Source organism: Opisthocomus hoazin, chromosome 8 (assembly GCF_030867145.1).
Source record: "Opisthocomus hoazin isolate bOpiHoa1 chromosome 8, bOpiHoa1.hap1, whole genome shotgun sequence".
Classification (NCBI taxonomy): Eukaryota; Metazoa; Chordata; class Aves; order Opisthocomiformes; family Opisthocomidae; genus Opisthocomus; species Opisthocomus hoazin.
The window spans coordinates 74,854,216-74,878,777 of record NC_134421.1 but is presented as its reverse complement, the minus strand read 5'-3'; the positions used below and the strand labels follow the sequence as shown (position 1 = coordinate 74,878,777).

The window sequence follows — 24,562 nt, the reverse complement described above, 5'->3', positions numbered from 1 at the left end:
AGCTCTACTATAGTAGAAATTAAAATAATTTATGGAGGTGTGGAGTTCCTGTTGGCACATGGAGTGGTTATTCAACCTGTTATGTATTAAAAATGCAGCACATCTTCAAACTTACTGCATTTGCTATCTGAGTGGGAAAACGTTTTTTTTAGCTCTTAAAAATATGTTTGTTAACTTCTAATATTACAATTGATTAAAGTTTGGGACTGCTGATATATCTACTATCTATGTTTAGGCTATTTGTTGTCTTTAACGACAAGGTAACTTCGTAAGCTGGCTTCTTCTAACCTTCCTTATACTTCAGATTGATTAAAAGCTTGCTTATAATCCTGATGTTAAAAGCGTAGTTTGCAGCGAAAATAAGCTATTAGTGATTGCAATGCCTGTTTGTGCCTTTAGAGTGGTGACATTTTCCACAGGTGAGGCTGACACCTCTGGGTTTGACTTTTGGGGTGCTCAGTAACTGTGCCCAGCGCCTTGCTTGCCTCTGCAGGTACAGAGGAGGTGCTGCCTCTGCAGTGGTCAGCTTTCCGGATGTGCCAAACACAGAACAAGCCTTGCGTGTGTATGGGTGACTTCTCTCGTTTTTAAATCTTCATGTCTCTTTAGGCCTTTTGGGAACTATAGGTAACGCGACCTCCTCCTCTTCCTCCTGAAAAGAAAAATTCATTAACGCTCTGGAGTGCAAACTTGATCTTGACTCAGGGCTGGAAATACCAATGAGGGGTTCAAGCGAACGCATCGTCCCCGGTTCCATGGCTGGGACGCACAGCTCCGTGGGCGCAGCGGGGCTGCCGGGTCCCTGCTCCTCGCAAGGGCACGGTGCTGTCTGCCGCCTCCCGTCGTAAGCTGCTTAATTGCCCTCGCTGCTAGACATCGTCTTTTACCTCTGTGTTGTTCTGCCTGGTTTAATCACCCTGTTATTAGGTCTTATGAGTGTTGCAGTAATTGGAAAGCCTTGCAGTTGGACTTCTTCCCTGTATCTTAGCACCTACACACAGTGATCACATCATCTCCTTTGGGAAGCAGAGTAGCTGATCTCCTTTAACATTCACATTTTAAAGGCTTTTGCAGCTACTGGATCGCTTCTGTGTCCATCATGTGAATCTTCCTCTGTTCCTGTGTTTGTCCTGACCTTGGTTCTAGGAGTGACCCAGTCCATTCACACAGGCCCCGCTACTGTGGCGTACAGAGCTCGTGGCTGAATTCACGCATACTCCTAATTGATACTTTCAATTAGTCTTTATGGCTACAGTTGTTATTCTGAGAGTTTGTGCTGAAGTCTTTCCCCGCTTTCCGAGATGGTTTCACCTCCTGCAGTGCCCTCGCTCACGGATGGGACCCTGCTGCTGCCGTGCCCTGTCATCCCACCAGACTTGGCGCACCTTCGCTTTTACCCTCAGCGCTGGCACCTGAGCCTGGTGGTCGTTGCTAGCACACGGTTGGATTGGACCAAGAACCTGAGCAATACCGTTGAGTAATGTCCTGCTTGATGACAGCTCTATGTTAACAAATAAATTATGAGCAAGATAAATTATATATAACAAACACACACAAACACGTATTATCTCTCTCTTCTGGACACAGATATACTGTCATGGAGAAAGGGAAATGCGTTCTGTCGTACATTTCTGGGCACAAATGTTGAATCGAGGTGGAAATACCACTTTTTCTACCTACTCCGAGTAGGCAATCAGCCTTGGCAATGTTTGTCAGGCCCTATGTTCAGTCAAAGCAGATTTTTCTCAGTGTTCCTCTGCGCTGAGAAAATCAGAAATTTGTTCTTAGGTTTAAACCTTTTTTTTTTTTTTTTTTTTCCCCAAAGTAAGCGTATTTCTTTGTCCTTCCAACAGTGAACTGGTGGGATAATTGATCACCAGCCTTTCTGTAATACTCTTAAGATTTAAGGTGAGCAAACCCACGTCTGTCAGTCTTTCCTCAGTGGTCAAGATTTCCACGTGTCTTTTCCAGCTTACTGCTCTCAATTTGTTTACCTCCTTCTTCAAGACCTTTGTCCCAAAACTGCATGGACCGATGTCCAGATGGGTCCTCACCATCTTGTTAATGCCTCCTAGAATTAAATTTGTCTTTATGCACTGTCACCATTTTCTTGACCTGTGTTTAGGTTGGGGTTAGCGCTGTTACCCACGTTGTTTTCTGCTTTACGATGCCTCGCCAGTTATTCTCCACCTCGTATTCACGTGCTTTATTTCTCCATTCCAGGTGTAACGGTTTGTACTAGAGCTTGCTGGATTTCCTCTTTCTGGTTTCAGACGTTGCTGCTTCTGTCAGCCAGACTCATAAACTTGTCAATCAAACTCTTATGTATCATGCTTTTTTCTGCTAACAAGATTTACTGTCCCAAAACAAGGGAAATTATCAGTAAAACAAGAATAAAATCTAATTAGAGTCTATGGTGTCAAAACTGCCATCCGGTAAGCAGGAGAAAATAATTCAGAACAGCATTCTAAATGCTAAATATGCATCAGTGCTTTTAATGTACTATACATGGCCCCTGTGAAGATTTTTACAAAACAAGCTGGATATTGTGAGTCTAGGTAATGCTTTTTATGCTATAGTACTTATAAAATATTGTGATACTTTTGCAAATGTTTCAAACTGCAAGAAACCTAATCAGATGAAAAAAAGGTGCAGTAATGAATGAAAAAAAATAGGATTATAAGCGCAGATATGGGAAAAAAAGAAGGAATTGTGAAGCAAAGAGAGGGAAAAGGTGAGAATAACCATAACTGAAAACATGAAGACAAGTTCTGGCTTCTTGGTAGAAAAAGGACTGGGAAAGGAATTAGAGGAAAACAGGAAAGGGAGAAAAAGGGCAGTTCATTTTTAAACAAAATTAGAGTGGCTTTTTTTTTGTTTAAATGAAATGAGAGCGCACATTTTTTTTCCTAGAGGTGTTTCCACTCTGATCTAGAACTCAGCCCTTTCTTGGCTAGCATAATTTTTTTTTCAATTTTAGGAGGTAGTTTGGTGTGCTCAGGGGCAGCTGGGACACGCAGGGCAGTCCCTTCGGCGTGAGCGGCCGGTTCAGCAGCAGGTGGCCGGCATCACCCAAGCCGCGGTGCCAGAAGAACGGGCCCGGAGAGGCTGCCCGTGCCGCTGAGCTGCCGGCAGCCCGGGCAGGAGCAGGCGTCGGCACGGCTGGGGGCACGGCAGCCAGCAGCGGGAGAAACGCTCGTGTCTCGTGTCCCTGGGACTGATGCCAGGCAGCTCGGCCCATGGTTTCTGAGGTTGATGCTTTTGATAATTTTAAGTGTTTAAAAGCACTGATAGTCCTCCTGTTCCCTGGAATTTCTGTAATTTTCCAAGACCCAATATTTTGTTGGGTATAGAAAGTTTATCTTCTCCTTTTTCCAGGACTTTCTCTAACTTAGCAGGACTTGCGTATTTGAATATTAATAACATCTAGCAAATGCTGCCTGCCATCTTCCTTTGCTATAGCTGGGAGATTTCCACTCCAAACGCCCCGTCATTTGGGAAGGATGCCTTCCCCCGGTCACACTGAGCACCTCCCTTCTCGCCTCTTCTGCGTTGCTGTCCACGGTTATATCGTCTGCATCCGTGGTGGACCAAGGACCTGCACATGCCCCTTCTTCTTTGTGGTAGATTTAAAATGTTTTCTCCTGGTGGATTGCTGGTTTATTTAGCTTCTCGTATCAATCATACTGTAGTTGAACCCTGGGCTTCCCGTTGCTGGAGCAGCAGACTGCAGACCAGGAGAAGACTATCTGGCCATGAATGATTTTCTGTCATCGTGTAACAGGCTGGAAGTGTTTTTCTTCTGCGAGGCCGAGCGTGGGCACGCTCACAGAATGAGCGCGTGTGCCGAGTGAGAAGTGTCCCAGCCTTGCCGCCCTGCATGGGACGCGCGTCCCCTCTCCCACGTGCCGCCTCTGTGGGCATCTGGAGGTACGTGCCGTGCGCTGCTCCAGGCACAGGGCAGTCTGCTTACCAGGGGGCAGCTTTCATTTGCCTGATGAACTTCTGGCATTTTTTATTTACCTACTCTCTCAAGGCTTTCTTCTTATACTCATTTTATTTGATTTGTTTTCTCTCTCTTTTCATTTGAAGCTTGTCTTGTAAAAATTGATCAGGTTTCTGGCCTCCTGGCTGCCTCCCACTCCTCCTCCAGTCTTCAGTGTGAGACTGATCTAATTCTGAGTCAGATGCCATCTCGGCTTCGATTATCCAGATGAAGTTGCTGACTGGAAATCTTCCCTGACCCACAGCAGCTGCATTCCCTTACAGATGTTACACAGCAGTCTCTGCTTTGCGCAGGAGGCCCTGCATTTCCCCATCCTTCAGGCCGAGTCCAGAAGCTCTTGGAAGGTCTGTGGGACCCGTCTCTAATTTTGGTGATGAGGACTGTTCGGGACGCAGACCTACACGCTATCCAGTCCCTTGACAGCATCCTTCAGTGCTGGCTGGACCAGAGGCCAGGCAGACCAACTCTTCCCCAGCAAGACCAGTCTGTCCTCTCTATCCCTCTCTGCCTGATCTAGATAGCACGATCCGTCATGACTCCACCCGAACAAGGCAGATGAGAAATAGCCTTACTGATATGCCTCCCCTCTCTCCAGTGTCCCAGGTACTCTTTTCGCAGGCACTGACCACCCATGGACCCTGCATTCAGCTCCCTGCCTTGATTTTTTTTTTTTTTTTTTTTTTTTTTTTTTTAAAAGGCATGCTTTGTAGCACTGGGATGTTTCTATGCAAGTGCCATCATGGCTCTGACTAAATCTGTCATTATTCCCTTGCAGAATCTTTTTCTGAACTTTCAGGAGATGCCACCAACCCATCTTTGGTCTCTGCAGGAAGATGAAGCTCATTTCCAGAGCCTTTCTGCAGCACAACAAATTCATGGAAACTGTGACCTCCAGGACATGGCACTTGTCAGCTTGTGTGGCCGCCCAGCTCATCGCTGGCGTAGCCTGCAAGGGTCATAGCAGGGTGTAGGGGAGGTGACACTCCTGTGCCAAGGCTGCTGGTGGTGCTCATACTAGTACTTCTTGGATAACACACCACGATTCTCCTTATACCCTGTACTGGTAGTTGTCATCCCTGCTGGAAACATCAGTCCTGACAGAGATGCGATGCGCTCCCCAGAGTCTGGAGATCACATTTCTTCTCCTCCTCCAGCTCAAAGGCTTCCTGAGCACTAGGGGTCCAAGTTGCCTTCTTCAGGTTTGTCCTGCTTCCCAGAAGTACTCAGAGTTCAGAATCCCCTGCTCCTCTTGATGGAGGAGATCACAGCAGTCTCTCTTTCAAATAGTTTTGTGATGCATCCCATTAGGAGAATCACCTTGGTTTTTAGCTCTGTGTGCCTCATCTGAAAATACTGAGAAAGTTCTCTGTGTCTCAGCCTAGAGCTGAACAGTTGCAGCTTTGAATATTTTTTGTTTCTCTCATATGTTTACATGTACCCACTGTCTGATGCAGACCATCTGCAGATACTCCTCGTAGGCTTAATGGCAGAATGTTAGTCTAGCTGCCTGGCTGAAGTGCCTCTTCTAAATCAAAGTGTGGTCCATAGGAAGAGGTAAATACTCATTTGCTGTATAGACCAGGGACTGCCAGTTGTATTGGATCTACTGCGTAGACGTTGCGTGGTGGGTTTGCAGGTGCAGAGGGCATCTGAGATGCGTTTGTCACAGATCGGCTGTGCAGCTCTCGCGCAGGAGGTCTGTCTGGTGCTTCCAGCAAGTGTTGGGTCTGTGGCGTAGTCATGCGGTGACTGACCCGTGGCACTTCCGAAAGCATCAGACTGGCTGCATCTGCGCAGTGTAATGGCAGCACACGTTGCTGTGAACCTATCTAGGCAGCCCAGATGGAGCTGCCGAATGTGAGCAGTAGGATTGACCTAGTAGGACTGCCAGATTTCTGGAAATCTAGAACAAATATAGGACATGCTTGAAGTCTGCCTGGCCAAGTGAAGGTAGACAACTTTTTTCAAAGTCCAGACATATTCCCCTCATCACAGGGGAATGCTGCTTTACCATGGATATCTTTAGGGACCGAAGAGCCAGATAATGGTGGAAATCCACCTTGGACCTAGCAGTTGTTTAACCAGTCTCAGTGCATCTTTGATTTATGTTTGGTGGCAAACAAACAATTGCAAACCTCTGTGAGAAACCTGTGCTAGGTGGAGCGAGGAGGCAGCAGCCCTGGCCAGCCTTGACAATGTGGAGATGAATTCCTTTGGTTTCTCTCTGTGGAGACTGGACACCCCCAGTGTGGTCTGAGGGCTGGGCTGACGGGTAGCTGACGTGATCCTGCTGCCACTGATGAGCAGGAGCGGTTTGCAGATGGCCCCTCCGTACTGCTGCGCCTTGGCATGCTGCTGCTGTCTTCATGGTGAATCCTCATCGGTTGTTACTCAAGCTCTGTGCCAGCCTGTGTTGCCAAGAATATAGGAGGGGCTGGGGGATCTTCTCACGGTTTCCTGCAGTGTAGTGGGCTTGCTGCTTGCCTCTGTTGTTGTTGTTTTTGTTAGGGATGTTTGCACAGTACTGTTATCCACGGAACCTGGGTTGCACCTCGGAGGTGTGACTCTTACAAGGAATAATTAGATGAACTTTCTGTTTTGTTAACTTTGAAGGCCTTATAAGCACACTGACATTACGTGCTGCACAGCCTGCTCAGATGTCCCTCCTTCTTTCTTTTAGAAGTTACTGAGTTTGTCTAAAAAGATAAAAATAGGCAAATTGTGGTTAGATTAAAAAGCGTTGTCACTTTGATATCATGCTAGGAATGACTCAAGGTGTTACAGCATTTCAGAAGATAACCCTGTGCCAGAGCCATAATACAGTTGTACATCATGTGCAGCCTGGACGCAGCTTTTCGTTGTTCAGTCTGTGGTGTGCAGGAGGACAGAGTCTGCCTTTAGCATCAGGGCAAGACACGATGAGAAATGCCCTTTGCACAGGGTCTGCTGCCTCCGTGACATCACCAGGACAAGTAGCTTGGCTGTGATGTGGAGACGGCATTCCTATGTGGGATGTCTGGCTTATTGCTTGAAATTAGATCACTTATCTTCTGGGGGGAAGTCAGAACATTTTTCCTGATAGTCACCAATTCCTCCCACTTTGGTGTATAAGCACTAAAATTGCTAGCTGTGAAATATTTTTTTTAAAATGTGTGTTTTCAGGAGTTTCTATCCTTGAGAGTTCCCTTCCCTGTTTACCTGTCTCCAAGAAGCTATTGCTTTTGACTTGGAGGAGTTCACGGATGTGGCCTGTCGTGCAGTCTCCTGGACGGTTTCGTCAGCGCGATCGCAGGCAGCGAGGTGGTGCTGGGGCAGGAGCGAGCTGGCGGGCATGGGGACACCGTCCGTGGTTTCGTAGCTGGGGAAGCCGGCGTGCCACGGGGCGCCAGCTGAGGTGACAGCACAGCAAGTGAAGTGCTTTCGTCTCCTTTGCCTTTTCCAAGTTGGACTGAAAAATGTAACCAGCAGGGCTCTTCTCCGTTCCTAGGGATTTGTGTGAGATTACGTTCTTAACAGACTTCTTATCCGGCGTGTTTCTTCTCGCCTTCCCTGGAAGTCGTAACGCTTCCGAGGCAGGAGAGGTAGCTGCTGTCACCGGCAGCGTCAGCGCTCCCGGCGCTGGGACCCCCGCGGGGCGGTGGGCGCAGCCGGGGAGACCTCTGCCCCCGCAGCCATGCCGGGAGGGACACCCGCGGCGCGTGCAGTGGCACGTCCGTCTGGTGAGACTTGTACACGTCCGTCTGGTGAGACTCGTAATCTGTACTTTGAATTTGGGTTTTTCACAGAGCTGGTGGACCGTACGTTAACTCTTTGTTTGAGGAACTCTGAAGTTCAAATGCTGTTTCTAAATTCTCCTTTCCAGTCTGTTGTCAGTTTGGTTATTTTTGCTTTCAAATTTCCCCCAAATTCAGGTCACTTTGCCTTCTGTACTAAAGCTTTCTTTGCCTGCTCAAATATTGTGACCGTTGGGAGAGCAGACCCTATAAATGTGTATGTATATATGAGGAGAGACGGAGAAGGATTGCAATTTGAAGCAAGCTTGAGGGGAAAACAGAGCTTCTTACTCTATTTTCTCTGCTATGGTGGCCTAATTTCCCAAAGGCAGAAGTAAGATTTCCTTTCTTCCAGCCATCGGTGATTGCTCCCAGCTCCGGCTGAGGAGGTGGAGCGCGAATTCTGGGCCTCAGAAAATAAAAAAAATCACATAAACATTGTTGAGCTGAGGATAGTAAGACTATTTCTGCTGATAAAGGATCATAGTAGAGAGGTGTGCATGCTGCACTGAGTCATCAAGTTAAATATATCCCTTCATCACAAGTTAGTGGTAAAATGCAAATGAACCTTGTATTTCTAAAAGCTGTTCTTGTAGGAGGGCAGGGAAACATTTAACAGCTGGAGCTGGCAGTATTGCTCTTGACTTTGTCGGTGTCTGGGAGGGTTTGGTTTCTGCTGCCTGCTTGATCAAATACGTTCGTCTCGGATACGAACCCTAACTGAAGAAGAAGCGATGGGGGTGGTGGTGATGGTCCCAGCATGGACAGGCAAAGCCTGCAGCTGTGTCTCAGCCTGTTCTTACACGCATTTCCACACCCTGAGCAGCAGCACTTTTATTTTCACCCAGTGTTAGCTTCATCTGGCCGCTTCTTGTTCCCATATCAGCTGTAGGTGATGCTGAGTGAAGGCACCGTCCTAAGAGGCTCAGCTGTGACTGGGGGGACTGGGTGTTCTGGGAGGGGTGGGAAGGGCAGGGGTGGCCGCAGTTTGCGGAGCGGTCGAACGCAGGACTCAACCAGTTCGGTCCAGAGTTCCAGCTTAATTTCCCGAAGGACCAGTAAAGGATTTCATCTATTCCTACCCATCTCACTGTGGTCCTTTCATGTGTTAAAAGAATACTTTTGGACCTTGTTCTGTAAATATTCGATTGTTCTGCCTTACTCGCTGTGATGCAGTGCTGGTTCAGATGTTTTTCCCAAATATATAAGAAATCAACAAAGAGTCCCAATGATGTCAGTAGTCTATTGGTTGAAGTCTTGTTTCAGGAGAGTAGTACTTCAGTCTCTCTCCTCTTTGGTGTGTTAACCTACCTTTGCGTAGAGTGCTGCTGTTCTGCAGTTCCACAGGATGTGAGCATCTGTAGAAGCAGTTCCTGGAGTAAGACAGACCAGTTTTGTCTGTATGTTTTGCTGGCAGACCCACGTTCAGCTTCCCCTCTTTTCTTGTTCCTTCGCATTCTCCAAGATTCTTCCTGTGGAGAGAAACCACGGGATGGATGGTGAGCAAAGCAATATCTAATGTTGGTCTAATACGCCATGGCTTTACTGGGGCAAGCTGCTGTGCAGGTTTCTGAGTGGAAGTGGTTCCTCGGCCAGCTCAGCCTGGAGCAAGCATGAGTTGGTCCTGTGGACCATTCAGGCGAGACGTGCAGGGAGCTCGGTTGCTGGTAAGTCGCCTTTCGTCAGCTAACTGGGATGCATTGAAGAGCTTCGGGCTGGAGAACATCTTGTCACTATCTGAAGACCTAAGATTATTTCCTAGCTGGTGTTAAGCGTATCACCACCAGCCTCCAAGGAGAAGGGGACGATTGTCTCCGAGCTATTTGCCACCCTCTCATTGCACAAGCCATTGACATACGCTCTCCCTGCAGTGCTGAGAGCGTATTTTCACCTTGGGGTTACTGACTGGGTGAGCTGAGGCAGAACAATTGTTGGCTCTGCGTCCCCCACGGAAAGCAGCTGTTGTCAGTCCATATGGCGTAGCCCGTGCGAGCGAGTGCAGGATCGGTGCTGCTCAGAGCCACTCAACTGTCTTCCCTCCCTCTCTTTTCAGGTGGCCATCATTGCAGGAAATTTTGAATTGGCTGAAATCATCAAAACCCACAAAGAGTCCGATGTTGGTGAGTTTGATCTTTCTTCTTCCCCCTTTTCTCTGTTTTTAATCTTGCTGTAGAGTCCAGGGCTGTTTCGGTGTGGGTATGTTCACCGGTGGTTCCCTAGTGCTGCCTGCCGCGGTCGGTGGAGGCTGCAGCTTGCAGCTCCCTGTAGGTTTTGGGAGTGGCAGGACAGATCCGCTTTCCTCCTGGGGCCATCAGTACCCAGCCTGTTTATTCAGTCCGGTGTTTGCTTATGACTGCTGAGATTGCCAAGCTAAAGAATTACCCAAACCGTTAGTCTGGGGGAGTTCTGAAAAGATCTTCTGTAAAACCTCTTACCTTTTCCTCTCTCTTTGCATCCTTGAGGCCATTTCATGCTAGAGATCCTCTCCTGCTAAGGATGTTAACTGGGCTTGGTGCAAGCAGGAGACAGCCTCTGTCTCAGCAGTGGTCATGGTTGTGGAGCTGCCCCACGCTGAAGCTCCTATAAGTGAAGGAAGTGAAGCAGCAGCCGTTCTGGTTGTACTTGCTTCTTTGCGGAGGAATATCTTTTGATATTCTGGTCAGCCTTTTCCCTTGAGGCACCTCTTCTGTCCTTCTGTGGTGTAGATATTATCAGGCAATATATTATAAGCCGTGCAAAACTGTGGTTTAGATCACATATAAACTCAACACTTGTTGAGTTTTCTTGAATTATTCTGAGCAGTTTTATCGGTCCAGAGCTCCCTAGAATGATGGAGGAAGCAGTGCAAAGAGTTAATTCTCAGCATGTGTGCCTGCACAGAAGGTACAGAGTCATCAGGTCAGCAGCTGAAAAAAGTCTCATGGAGCTTGAAATAGCCAGGGGGTATTGGGCTTGGTTCTTGGAAACAGCTGTGTAGGAACCTGGGCCTCAAGACATCCTTTTTTTTTTCAGCTAGCCATTGCTGATAGTTACAAACAACTGCCATGAATTTGTGGGAAGATATGAGAGTCAGAAAGACCATGGGGAAAAGCCTGAAAATTCCTTATAACTATGTCAGTGAACAGTGCTCGCAAGAAAGCCACCCTATTAATTCAAAAGGAAAGTGACTGTTGTTGCTGTGAGAGGGTTTTGGATGAGGTGACCTCCAAAGGTCCCTTCCAGCCTAAATTCTTCTATGATTGAATCTGAATCTGTGATTGACTGGCTCAATTATTTTTATTGAAAAAGTGTAAGGAAAAAGGGCATGGAAACATGTCAGGTAGAATGAATTGTTCATGTTTTAGATATGGCTGTTTATATAAAATAGGTCAGGTAACAGTTGCAAACTAATCACTCGCAAACCAGCAGGTCCAGATGGCATCCACCTGGGGTCAAGGGAACTGGCAGATGAACTTCCCAAGCAAGGAGAAATTGTTTTTCGAAGTTCGTTAAGAACTGAGAGGTGCGAGTGTCTGACCAGAGGAGAGCAGACTGGCATTACTTGGGATGAGAAAGGGGCAGTGCCTGGTCTGGCCTTTTCTCTGATAGTTCTATCGGAAAGGTTGAAGAAATACGGAAACCGAGAATCTGGTAGGAAAGGGCAGCACAGGGCAGCACTGCGAGTGGTAGGTCTTGGAGAAATCTTCTGCTCAAGTTCCCAGTGTTAGGCTGCACTTGTCTGCCTGTGAGACAAGAATTGGTGGCCCCCACCATCAGCCATTCTTGGAGAGGACCTGCTGTGTTAAGGCTGTGGAAGGAAGGATGGTTAGCAGTGGCATTTGCTCTGTTCTGCAGGACAGCCCTGAGCACGTAGCTGTACTTCCAGGCTCTTAGAGCATTTAGCACTGTTGCTGCCTGGATCCAGAGCGCTCTTCTGAGGTGGACCTGGCTGTCCCTGCTTGCTGTGCTTTGTCTTAATGTAGAGCAAGCCTGGAGGGTGTGAACTGAATTTCCTTCAGCTGAAAACAACCCAGAAACTGTGTTCCAGAAAAACACCTGATGCACTCCATCTGCTGACAGGCATTCAGCCCATGGGTCCTAGCCAGAGCCAGCACAGTGTGGAGCAAGGTCTCCAGCGTCAACGCTGGGTGGTCAGTGACAGCTGTTACAGCCCACCGGGCTGCAGGGCTTCTTGTGCAGGCGTCGCCATGGTCTCTGTTCCTTCAGCTGGTGCAGAGACCAAGAGCTGCTTATTTCAGCCACCAGCACTGGGGTCGAAGATGGTCAGCATGGAAGGTGGTGAATCTGGGGAGGGAGAACATGTTCTTACAAGTAGAAAACATTTGTGGAAACTGTGGAGTTGGGCTGTTCCATCATTTCTGTTTTTTCCCTTATTCTCATGCTTTGTGGATCTGCAGACAGAGAATGCCATGAACGGCAACTGCTGCGCTTTATTTCTTGGTGGGATCCTGAGGACTTGTCAGTGCCACCACAGACCCCCTGTGGCATGTCCCGGTGCTTCTTGGTCAGTGCCGCCTCTGCTGTTGCCCGTGTGGGAATGGTTTCTGTGGGAGCAGCGAGGGCAGCCCAAACCCTCTTCTCGGCAGCGGGAGGCTGCAGAGCCTTGCCTCCGACCGCGCAGGCAGACAGACAGACGTTCTCAGTTAAGCACATTTACTGGCAATGCCTTGGGGAAGTACCTAGGCCACCTACTCGAGCAGCCTTGCGTTGGTTTGCAGGGGCTGTAAAGGGAGAGCTCGCCCCATGGTGATGCTCAGCCGGGTGTCTAGCTCCCAGCACAGCCCCTGGAGATGGCACTGGGACAAAGCTGCGTGTTGAGCAGGAACCCCTGGAGCTGCTCAGTGAGAAGCAATGCAAACGGGACAGTGTCTAAACCTCGGACCTCTCTGGAGGGCCACTGCCAACCTCCTGGCATGTCCATTTGCTTGCCCCATTGGTGTTCAGGTCTTAAATCCACATCAACATTTATCAGTCAAATACATAATTCCACTCAACAAAATCAGACGTGCACCACATTACCCGTTTTTCAGTAAAACATTTGCAGTGGTGTTAATTGCACATCGGTTTTTTTTACCAGTTGGATCCTGTGCCAGCTGCTCAATAATTTTCGTGATCCATCTTTTTTATAAGTTTTCTTAGCCTGCACATTCTAAAGTATTTGTTTCAGCTAATTAGTAGCTGTCTCTGCTTTGTCATCATGATGACACAAGTGCCTCTTCCGGCTTCTTTTAGAATACACTTCTGCATCTACAAAACAACCCAAAAGCTTTCTCAGTCTCCTCCATTCTACAAACCACTTGTTTTTGTTTGTTTTTAGCTTCCTGTATTGTAATATCATAACTTTTTATTGATTTCAATTATTTTCCATAAGTACAGAATAGATATATTCCATAGTGCCAACTGGTGTCTTCACTTTGCTACTCTTGTCTAAAAAGGCATTTAACCATAGTTGTTTTATTTCATAATTGTGGTTTTATAACTTTTCTTTGTTTGCTAATTTTCTTAAAAACTCCTGATTGTCATTCATATTTTCTCTTCCTACATGAATGTAGATCTGGACAAATAATATAACATTAGTCCAATACTGAGAAACTAGCCTTAGGCGTTACGTGTACGTAAGGCTGGTTGGGGCTGTCTTCCCTTTTCTTAAGCTGAATATAATCACGTCATGATTCATGGTCACCAAGCAACCACTAACTTCAAGTCAAAGGAATTAATTCATTATCAGTCATGAAGAGGCTCAAAACAGTTACCCCATAGTACATGGAACACCTTTTTGTTGGAGAATGATGATCTGCAGCTCTCTGAGATCACCAGCATTTTTCTGCCAACCTGAAGTGCACTGTAACAGCACTTGTTTTCCTTACGCGTACAGGCAGGGGTGGGGAGTAACTCGTCTCTCAGTGACCCTGCCGTGGTCCCAGCGTTTGGGGTGTGTTATTCTCTTGGCCCACATCTGCTCGAGAGCCTACAGCCTGGCGTACCGTTAGCTCTGTACGGGCAGCGCTGCTGGCAGAACCCTTCTCTCTCCTCCTACTTCGCGGTGAATTTTTTTCAAGGTATTTAGGCATATGAAGACACAGATTGGACAAAGCAAAGGTCAGAAAATGACCTCATCACCAAACTCCTCATTAGGTGTCCATCCCAGGTGGAAAGACGATAAGCAGTGCATATCCAGATCCCTTTTCAGAGAAATTTTTGGAAAGTGCTAAATGAGGTAGATGTTGAAAAACTTTGTATGGAGGCCATAAATTAGTTCTTGTACAATGAAATGCTTTTTTTAATTTTTGACTATTTGTGTCCACTTTCCCGGAATGTGTAACAATTGTGGATGTTTTTGCTAAACTGTATTTATATGGGTAATTGAAAATCTGGAAGGTGGCAGTGGTGAAGAGATAAGATGGAGAACGATAGCTTTCTGTGTACCCTTCTTTCTTGTGTGTCTTCTACAAAGACGTTTTTTGCTCACTGTTGTCAGACAGAATATTAACCTATGTGAGGCCTTGGTCTGACCAGTCCAGCAGTTCCTAAGAAAGGATATGGTTCTCTGCAAAAAATGCAGTAAAATATGGTGGGACAACTAGAATAGCTCCTGGGTCCTGCCAGAAAATGATCTTCAATTACAGCAGAGCAGAGATAAGTTTCATACTCCTCTTGGCACAACAGATTCAGTGGTCTGGACTAGGGATGTTCCACAGCAGATTTCATAGGATGGTCGTAGAACATAGGTATTCACTATCACTAACAGAAAATCACTGCTGGCTGGGAGGACTGAGCTGTGTTTGGTGGCAGTACTTGTTTGGAAACAGAGCTGAAATCCAGGCTGGGTAACCTCGAATTTCAGAGTTTATTTGTGTATTAGGCATGAGAAGAGCATCTCCTCCCTCCACGGTTTCCCCTCTCTGAAGAGAAGGGACGCCTGTGCCTCGCGTTGCTGCTGAGACGTCAGCACCTTGCTGGGAGTCCTGTTTCTCCATGATGAAATGCTGGTAGTTGTTGATCCTGTATCTTCACCCCAGGCTGGCCAGGGGACTTGTGCAGGATGCTGTGAGCCTGCCACCAGGATACTCCTCCTGTCCTCCTCTCGCAGGAAGCTCTTCGCCACCCCTTCCACAGGGGATGCGGTCAGTCTACCAGTGACTGTAGGCCTGTGCAAGCATGACCTCACAGGAGAAATCTGTTTTTCCTTTATGAGTTTGAAAAATTCCTCTAAAAGCTACTGACAGAGCAATAATTTTTTAAGACCAGTATAGTCATCTTTTGAGAAAACAGTAATGCTTGCACAAGTCTATGCAAACTTTGGGATACATACACTTTCCCAGTATGCAAATGTGGCTTTGACTCTAACTATCACCTTGGCAAACCATGAAGAGTTTCTGTTTCGTTATTTTCTTAATATAGATTAGGCCGACCAGCTTCTGAACCATTGCATGGCTTTAATTTGAACACTTGATGGTTTTTAACATTTTTAGAAATGTGGTCTGAATTTAGATGCGTTTTTCCATAATAACCTTATGGAGGAACAGATGATGCTACCCTTTCCAGGGGCTGATGTATCTGTCGGTTCTGTTAGCTCTTCTGCTCACTGCATTGGTCTTGGGACCTGTTCTCACGTGGTTTGTGTCAGGACTCACAGGCTCGTTTCAGTCTCTCTGCTTTTCAAGGAACAGTCCTACGTTGTCCAACCTCTATTCATGTTTCCCAGGTGCTTCATCTTGTATCAGGCTGTGATGAAGGTTGTGGAGATGATCCTTTCTTAACAAATGCCCAAGATTTCATTGTGTTGATACCCTTTCTTGTATGTCATAGAACCATAAAATGGGTTGGCTTGGAAGGGAGCTTTAAAGATCATCCAGTTACAACCCCCTGCCGTGGGCAGGAATGTCTTTCACTAGACCAGGTTGCTCAAAGCCCCGTCCAACCTGGCCTTGAACACTGCCAGGGATGGGGCATCTGCAGCTTCTCTGGACAACCTGGGCCAGGCCCTCGCCATCTTCACTGTAAAAGAATCCTTACTTATGTCCAGTTTACACACTTTCACCAGTGACATTTGACCAATGTCATTGCACCGGTCATTGCATCGCATGCACTTTTATTGCCAATGGTCTGTGGTTTTTGTAAGTCATCGATAAAGACAAGAATATAAGTACTACTGTACCAAGAACTGACTTACTGGATAATATTGGAAATGTCCCAAACTGTTGTTCTCCATTAACGATTCATTATCGTGGCTGTAAAATGTGCTCTGGTGACTTGTCCAGTCGTAGCACGTAATCATAATATCAGAGGGCCGACACTTTCACCCAAGCTTGTGATGTCAGCAGTTATTTTTGCCAGTGAGAACTGAGCTCTTAAAGCCATCCTGGCTGATATAAATTAAATTCTCATTTCTTTTTATTAATTGATAAGTGTTCTGTTTCAGTTTTTCCAGGCTTTTCCTAGAAATTAGATGAAGCCAAGCTCTGTGCAGTTATCAGAATCATCCCACTGACCCTTTCAAAGCTGACTCCCTATCTCTGGAGCTTTGAACGAGTATTATAAATACAGGCCAGCGACTCAGTGAGCTGTATTGCAAATTCTTTTGAACTTTGCAGAAGCTTTCGACCTGCTAATTTGAATGTGCATAACTGAACAAGCGTTGGTTACTGCTATCCTTGGAATTGTGGGGGAAGTTTTAAATGCTCCATTTCAGTCTTGAATGCATTTTTTTTGCTAGTGCAGAGCTATGCATAGGAATTATTTTCAAAGACAGGTCAGAAATATGCATTAGATTTTTCTCCTTTTCTGTTATCATCATTGTTAGTTTAACTGTGTGCTGCCTGTAACAGGTCTGAGCAGTTGTTAGGATTTCCTCGTGGGGGTTGGGGGTTACCAATGGCATGGCAGTCCAAGCAGGACCCTCGATGTGCTGGATGTAAAAAGGTGAAGAAGAAGAATGAAAAAAGTACCAAACTCTTGCAAGGAAAAATTTCCAATGCGGAGCTGCATCAGGCTAATGGATTTTATCTGAAGGAAAGGCTGAAAATCTCCTATCGGAGTACGGCTCACAGGTGAATTGCCAGCACATTGCAGAATCACTTGTAGGGGAAAACTAGCAAGTTTAATTAACATGTATTTTTAGCAGTTTCAATTTAAGTTTTACAAATGCAGGGTAAAACCTGTTTCCAGCTGTGCAGGGCTGGCACAGAGCAAGAGGCGAGACCTATGTTCAGATAAAGCAGTGAGGAGGGGCCGTGGGAGGGGAGGGGAGGGCTCTGGGTGTCCAGGGGTGCAGCGTCAGGTGTGAAGGTCCATAGCAGAGAGGCAAATGGAGATGGTTGGAGAAATCATTGGAGGATGACTTTTCTTTAATTAAAAAAATATAATGAGGCTATAATTCCTTTCAGTGGGCCACTGCTCAGTACCGAGGTAAATTACCAGCTCCCTCTTTGGAGCTGAGAGGTTCTGGTCTGCCTCATCATCTCGTCCTTTTCCTTTAGTTTTCATTCCTAGAAAAAAGTAGTACCTGGAAGGGCTCTTGGAGTAGCCTCTCTCCCCTGCATGGGAGAGAAGCCTGAGCATAATCAGCCACGTGCAGCATGCGAGGAGATGCTATGCGCCTTCTCCAGTTTGCTTTGTAATTTTCCACTATTAAAATGTAAATGTGGCCTCTCAGCTTGGAACTGTGGAGACATTTGCACTCCGCGTGCTTTTGCTCTTTTACATGAATATTTAACATGGAGCGAGCAAATCTAAATAACCTCCGAGTGTTGATTACACTTTGGTTCATTAGGCTGCAGCTGGGGGTTGGTTGGAGCGTGGTCCAGGCGCTGCCCAGGTGCCCGTGCAGCATCTCGGGGCCGGGAACTTCTCGGGGAGCCCTGGCTGCGTCCTGGTCCCTCCGCACCGGAGCGGCGAGAGGCGTTTTCCAGTCGAGAGCTGTGCGTTTTCCCTTCTGGAGGGCAGAAAGCACACGCGGGAGCGTCAGATGAACCAGGCTGGCTGGGGCACGGCTGTGCTGCTTTGAGCAGCGCTGTCATGGTAACTGAAGTGATTCATTTTGCTGTGAGAAACCCAGTAAACATACTTTGATTAAACTCTTGAGAAGGTATAGAAAAGAATCTTCAAAGCTGATTGTATGAACTGCACAAAGTTTTTTTTTTTTTTTTCTTTATTGCTCTCACCTCCCTCCCATCCCCACTGAGGACAGTGGACTTGGGGGATGGAGAGAGGAAACCTTCATCAGAACTGGCTATCTGGCAGCAGCCTGAGACTGTCCTGTTTCTGGCACCTGCTGGCTTGGAGTTCAGGCTCAGTGTTTGCTGTTGTTATTACCAGTTTCAGGGAGGTGGAGAAGCAGGGAGAAGCCGGCCGCGGGGCTGCCGACGTGTGCCGTGGGGCTTGTGCAGTGGTTTGAGGCAGCACAGCATGGCAGAGCAGCTCGGAGCCTCCTGGCGAGGAGCTCACCTGCCCAGCCAAGGCAGATCGGCTCTTCCCCGTACAAACCAGTGCCCTTACAGAACATGAGTGTCCCCGGCTGCGGAGCAGTTCCTCAGGTCTCACGCCAGGTCCAAGACCTCTTTGTGAGACCCTGACCCCGCTCTGAGGCGGGGGATGAGGAGTTGTGTCCTGGCCGGGCGCTCGGCTCCCCGAGCCTGGGGGGGACAGTGGCTGTGTCCCCTGCCCTCACTGGCAGGTGGCCTGACGCCTGGGGTGGCACCCAGCGCGGGTGGGAGCGGGTGAGGGGACGGGTTGCCATTGCCTTCTGGCGTGGGGACGCTGTTGGATGAGACAAGTCTCGTGCCCTGCAGCAGATCCCCAGCCTGCCAGGAACCCTCTCCAGCCCTCCCTTTCGGCTACCTTCCTTCTGGCGAGGAGCGTGATTTCAGTCCTCGTACTGCTGTGACAGTGACTGGCAGGGGACGGGGCAGGGTCCCATCTCAGCGAGAAGCTGGGGCTGGCACAGAGGCTGCAGCAGGAGAGCGACGTGAAGGAACCTTGCTCAGCATCCTTCTGAGCAGGAGGGGACTAAGCTCTCTCTAAAGCTGGGGGTGACCTAATCTTTGGCTGAAGGAAGCCACTGCTGTGCTGGGGGAGGTTGACCCTGGGAGTCAGCGGAGCAGGCGGGACCCCGACGTCCGCACTGGCACAGTGCAGGAGCCAGCACCGACCGTCCCACGAGACAGCCCGGGCAGAGGCAGGCTCCTCCTGCATTTGTAAGACACTAAGTGGGCCCGGGATTGTTGCACGTTCTGGAGACGTGGACGTAGCTGCTCAAATGTAATTTGGCTGTTGTGAGCACGTGGCTGGTCTGTGCGTTGTTCTCTGTTAGGGAGCCAGCGCCTCTGAAGCACGCTGCTGGAAACAGAGAGTTACGGTCAATTCGGGGCTTCCAACCCGAGTAGGGAGTGCTCATCTTTCATCTCCCTCAGAACAGCAGAGAGTTTCCCCAAGACTTTTGATTTTGAACATATGGTGCTGCCCCAGTGAGAGAAGTAAACAGCAAGTCACATGTTGGGGTTGTTGGTCCCTTGCTCACCTCTCCTAGGAAAGGTCGGTTGAAGAACAGCAAGACGAGGATGCCTGGAGGGCTCCAGCTTGGAGCCAGGCCCTGCGGCCAGCGCAGACTGCGGTCATCCCTTGCCCGCGTTGCTGCCCCGTGTGTGTGGTGGCCTTGATTTTCTGTCTGCTGCAGCCCCCGGACGTGTTCCTGGTGCCTTTTCTGTCCTTGCAACTGTGCCAAATGCTGATGTCCTGGACTTCCTTGTGCAAATAATTGCACCCGTAGCACCCTTCAGCATCAAACTGCCTCCACCGGTTCCTCTTGCTTGAGGATCTGCTTTACGCGTCTGCCCCAGCACACATCCGTGCAGCGTGGGCCTCTCTCCTGTCCTTTTTGGCATCTGGCTGTGGCACAGACAATCTTCTCTTCCACATTTCTGCCATGTGCAACAGATTTTTGTCTCCCTTGCTGCCTCCATCTTGTGTATCACAGCCGAGAACATGGTTGTATCTCTCTGAATACATCTAATTTCTCTCCAGAAAGACCCAGGCTTGCTCTGTATCTGCATGGCAGAGCTTCCAGAACTGGCTCGATGTAAGTCTGTGCTTAGATGAGGTCTTTGGAGAAGCTCTGGAGTATCTGGAGAGAGAAGTCCTGTATTGCTTACAGGAGCAGCAGCTGTGTTCCTCTGATTGCCCTCCTCTTGTGAAGCTGCCTGGATGCGTGCTCATCGACGTTCTTGGTGAAAGCCAGACTTTCCCAGGCAAGTACTATCATTTCTAGCTCTCTAAGCTCTGTGTGAAAGCATCTGATTTTGGTCCAGCTGCCTTCCTGGATGCACAGTGGCCCTGAAATGGGCCCCAAGGCAGTCCAGGGGCTGGAAGCTCAGCACTGAAGTTGGGGCAGGTGAGGTTTCCATCACCTGTACCTCTGCTCTGAGGCTCCCAAGGGCTTTGCTGAATCCCCCTGAGCTCTCCTCTACGTGCCAGGGTAGACACGCTGGGTCCTTGGCTGCAGCTGGCTGGGTCAGGAGACATCAGAGCATGCTTGGACACCTGTGATCTTAGGGAGCTTTGCAATCTAAACCTCTGTCAGCTCGAAGTCTGTGCTGCTGTGGTGGCACTGGAAAGTGGGCTTTGTCACTTGTTTCTGGGGCTCGTGTGACTCCGTTGCCGGTAAATCTGACTTTGGCAAATCAACCAGGCTGTCTGAATCCCACCCCACGTGTGGCGACTGCACTGGGGGCCAAACTAAAATTACACAGGTTGTGCAGGTACGTCCTGTCTCTCAGGAGGTTGTCTTTGCAGCTGTAATACTGTCCTCTTCCTGTGCTTCTGGAGTTAAACACTTGGGAAACTTTGGCTTTACGACCTGTTATGTGACCTGGACACCTTCTCGTTTAACCCTGTAAATGCTATGTTACGTTGTGCTTTAGGCACTCTTATACTTGATGTTATGATAAATGGATTAGTGACTAGCAGAGTGGTCTTGGGCTGCTTTCTCCAGCCACTCTGGTCTTCCTCTGTGATGTGAATCTGGGTCAGAGGTTGTGTTTCTCTTTGTTTTTAAGCTGAACTTTATAATTTTTATGTTGGGAGGGAGCACTTTGAATATATAAGGTGATGACTGCCCTTGCATAGGGTGTGGAAATAGGTGACCAGGTGATTTATCTGACAGGCGAAATTACAGCACTTGCTGTGACCTCTGTCAAGAATTATAAAGTACTTTCCCTTTTACCAGCGAGTCCTTGGGCAGCCGGTGTGTGACCCATTGCCCAGTAATTGGTGCTTGCTGTGAACGTCTTGCCATGAACTGTGCCGATCTTCCCCCTCTGAACCTGGCCCAGACCCACGTGAGATCTCCCCAGTGTGACGTCTGCGCGGTGGGGGGAGCAGGGACCGGGGCAGACTGACTGCTTGGCAGTTAAGCTCAGACAGCCAGGAGCAGAGGAGATCTAGCTCAGACCAACAGGATCTCCTGCCTGGTGTGCTTATTTCTTCCCATGCAAGATAAATCTCTACTTTCTGGTTTTGTTTTCTCTTTCTTTTTGCTTTTTTCCTTTTCCTTGGTTAACGTGGTAAAAGCAGCTTGCCAATAGGATTATTTTGCAGTAAGGTTGCATATGATCGGTTCAACATATAGTTATGATTTTTTTCCGAAGCAATTCATATCAAGAAACTAATGATTAATTTATTAAACACACTAAAGCAAGTCCAGGCCAACTGCTGCTGTCTGAAGTCTTCATCGTTGCAGTCTTGTTTTTCTTTCTCTCTTGGTTTGGTGTCAAGACCAATGATGCTGAGCCCAGTCACATGCGGAAGAGCGATGAACCAGACCAGTACCTCAGCATGGGTCTGGCTGTAGTTCTGGTGCTTTCAGTGGTCCCTTTTGCCTCCTCGCAGCGACGGACGTGCGCAGGGGGAAGCACAGTGTGGGCTCTGCATGTGCAGCTGGTGTGGAACACGGGTGGCACTGGTCACCTGCACAGGGCTGGCTGCTGCGGCTGCCTTCTCCCAGGATGGGGGGAAGAATGGTCCAGGCATTTTTTTCTATATCTTGAATTTTTTTCGTGCCAAATATTTCCAGTTTACCAAAATTCTCATATGGTATGGATCCAAACTTGGCATTTCTCCAGCTGTGCCATTGCCTACTGATGGACCACTGCTGAGACCACCTCTCTGGGGCATCGCTGTTCCCCAGCTTGGATGCAGCGGCTCAGATAGACTCCGTTGTGGCAGAACGGCACCAAGCTCATGTTCAGTTGACTGACGCTATGAGCTCACAGCCTTTCTGAGGTTACAATCCTGTGATCGCTTGGTGTCACCTGTGGTGCTGGTCCCTGGAAGCACATCATGGATGTACTCGCTTGACCAGCATGTGCCTTGGCCTTCAGTTTGGAGAGGTGTTCAGGCACTGACTGATGTGCTTTTATCACTAGGCAGTGTTTGGCCCTTTCACTAAAAGTAATTCTGTACTTTTTCCAAGAACCATGCTTAAAGTTGCTGACTTGACTTGGTTGCAGAACAGCTCTTTGGGACTAGCAAGAAACTTTCTTGTGTTTCCAGTGACTTCTAATAATATTTAAATCTGCCAGTTACCATGATGTGCATCCATTCAATATTTGCTTCTTTGATTTTTTTAAAGTGGTTTTCTATGAGAAGTGACGTAGTACAAAATTAAACGTCTCCTGGAGCTCTGTCACGTGTCTGGAGGACACATGAACTCGGGTGCCCAGCCCCTGTCAGCCACGCCTGTTCAGCCTTGCCTGCGAAGCGGCTGTGGTTGGCCCTGGCTGTGCTTCTGTCCCGCGCGTTGCGTCGGTAGAGCGGGCTGTACGCCAGCGTCCCGCGCGCTGCAGGCCTGCAGCTCCCGGGCACTGGGGAAACACGGTGTGTTTTACCCCAGGGACTGCATCGCATCCATGGCCCAGACGCTGCTGCTTTCCGTCCCAGATGCCTCCGTGCCTGTGGCCTCTGGGTGACCATTTTGGCCCATTCCTCCAGGCCGAGCTGCTGCAGGGAGCGCGGAAGCTGCCAGCAGAAATTCCACCACCACATGGTTGAAACTCATCAGAGAACAAATGCATCGTGTTGCTATGGCAACAGGAAGATTTACAGGAGCCTGAAATTCTTGTACTTTGAACCTAAAATATTCCTCGGAAAAATATTCCGAGTGCGGCCGCGCAGCACAGCTGGGAAGTGGCCTCGAGGTGTTCGGCCGAGGAAGGCACAGGTCCGCGGCCTCGCTGAGCGTCGGGCAGCGTCCTGCCCAGGTCCCGACTCCTCCCCTCCGCCCCAGCCCCTTGGCCGTGGCCACTGGAGCGTGTTCAGGGCTCAGGCGCCTTTGGGCACGCTTCTGTGGGAGCGGTGGCCTTGGAAGGGCAAAGCCGGGGCAGTCTCGCGCGTGGACGAGGCGGGAGGTGCCCTGGCAGCAGCATCACTCGGCTCCCGAGCGCGCCGTGGAGCAGGAGGGCAGCAGACCGTGGTGTGCTTTACCCGTCCCCTTGCTTTTGGCACTGCGTTTGCACCAGAAATGAGATGGGTATTGTCAGCTCTGGGTTCCACGCTGGACGTTGCCATACGTCAGACAAACTTTAAGCATGTTAAGCTTCAGGATGGAAACGGATTTATTAAACAAAATCTGCAAAAGCCTGCCGTTCCTGACCTGAGGTCCGCAGTGCTGCGGCTCCACGGCAGAGCCCTCTTCCCCTGTGACCGTGTCGTGTTCCCTCTTTCCGCTCTTTGTCCTTCTGCAGATCTGCAGGCAGAGGCAGGAGTCCATGTCTTCAGGTGGCTTCGCGAGGTCCGTTTCTTCTGCAGGCCCCCGAGGGCTGGGCAGAGGGTCAGGCAGGGCAGGGAGCAGCTGCTGTTGTGCTCTGTGCGCTGCGTTTTCTAGGCTGGCACCGGGCACGTGCCCGAAGCTGTGGATTTAGGCCTTCTGTGCCTCCAAAACTAAAGAGTAAGTGGTGGCCGGGGTCACTGCCGGTGCCAATGTCTCGTGCAGGCGTTGCCACCTCCGAACGGGGCTGGCGGCTGGAGGTGGGCTGGCGGGGGTCCCGCTGGTGGCCCGCACACCCTCCCCGGTGCCCTCGCTGGTGCTGCTCCCCCTCCGGCAGCGCTCCGCGATGCTTCCCGAGATGCTGCCTCCAAATCCTCCCCGTGCCCGTGTGCCACGGTTGGGCTCGCCGGGCCGCGAGCTCCCGGCGCGGTGCAGGGAGCGGAGCTGGGAGCAGATGGAGCTGCGTCCTCCTCCGCCCCGGCCATCCCTGCCCAGCTCCGCGTGGTTTCCCAGCCCTCCTGCGTCGCCGCCATCTTCCACCCCGAGCATGGCTGGCTTTGTGCCCTGCGCCCGGTCGCTAACGCCGCTCTCCCCGGCTCTTTTGCAGTGCCTTTCAGAGAAACTCCCAGCTACACCAAGCGGAGACGGGTCCTCGGCGCCGGCGGCCTCTCCTCCCCGCGCGTGCTGCAGCGCTCGGCCAGCGACAACAACCTGAAGGCGGAGAGCCGGGCGTCCTACTCGCCGGTGCCGTCGCTCCGCAGCCTGCCGCCGCAGCTGCTGGCGCAGATGCAGGAGGCCGCGGCGGGCGCCGGGGCGGGGGACGGCAGCCTGGCCAGCTCCGGCAGCGCCCGCAGCGCCCACAGCCGCTCGCCCTCCCTGCAGCGGGTGCAGGAGGAGAAGGAGGCCGACCTCACGCTCCGGCGGAGCAGCCGCGGCAAGGCCAGGTGAGGGGCCGCGGAGGCGGGGGGAGGCTGCCATGGCCGGCGTGGGCATCGGCACCCCCGGAGCTCTGGGCACCCCGGG

General features: G+C 49.6%; 1 protein-coding gene across 1 annotated transcript in view; it reads left to right on the top strand.

Annotated features, from left to right (window-relative positions):
• The window catches only part of SHANK3 (SH3 and multiple ankyrin repeat domains 3), a 386,587-nt gene that overhangs the window by 113,202 nt on the left and 248,823 nt on the right, over positions 1-24,562 (top strand). The window contains exons 11-12 of the mRNA XM_075428667.1: positions 9,833-9,899; positions 24,147-24,483. Coding sequence (XP_075284782.1) covers positions 9,833-9,899; positions 24,147-24,483 — 404 coding nt within the window. The remainder of the gene's footprint in view (positions 1-9,832; positions 9,900-24,146; positions 24,484-24,562) is intronic.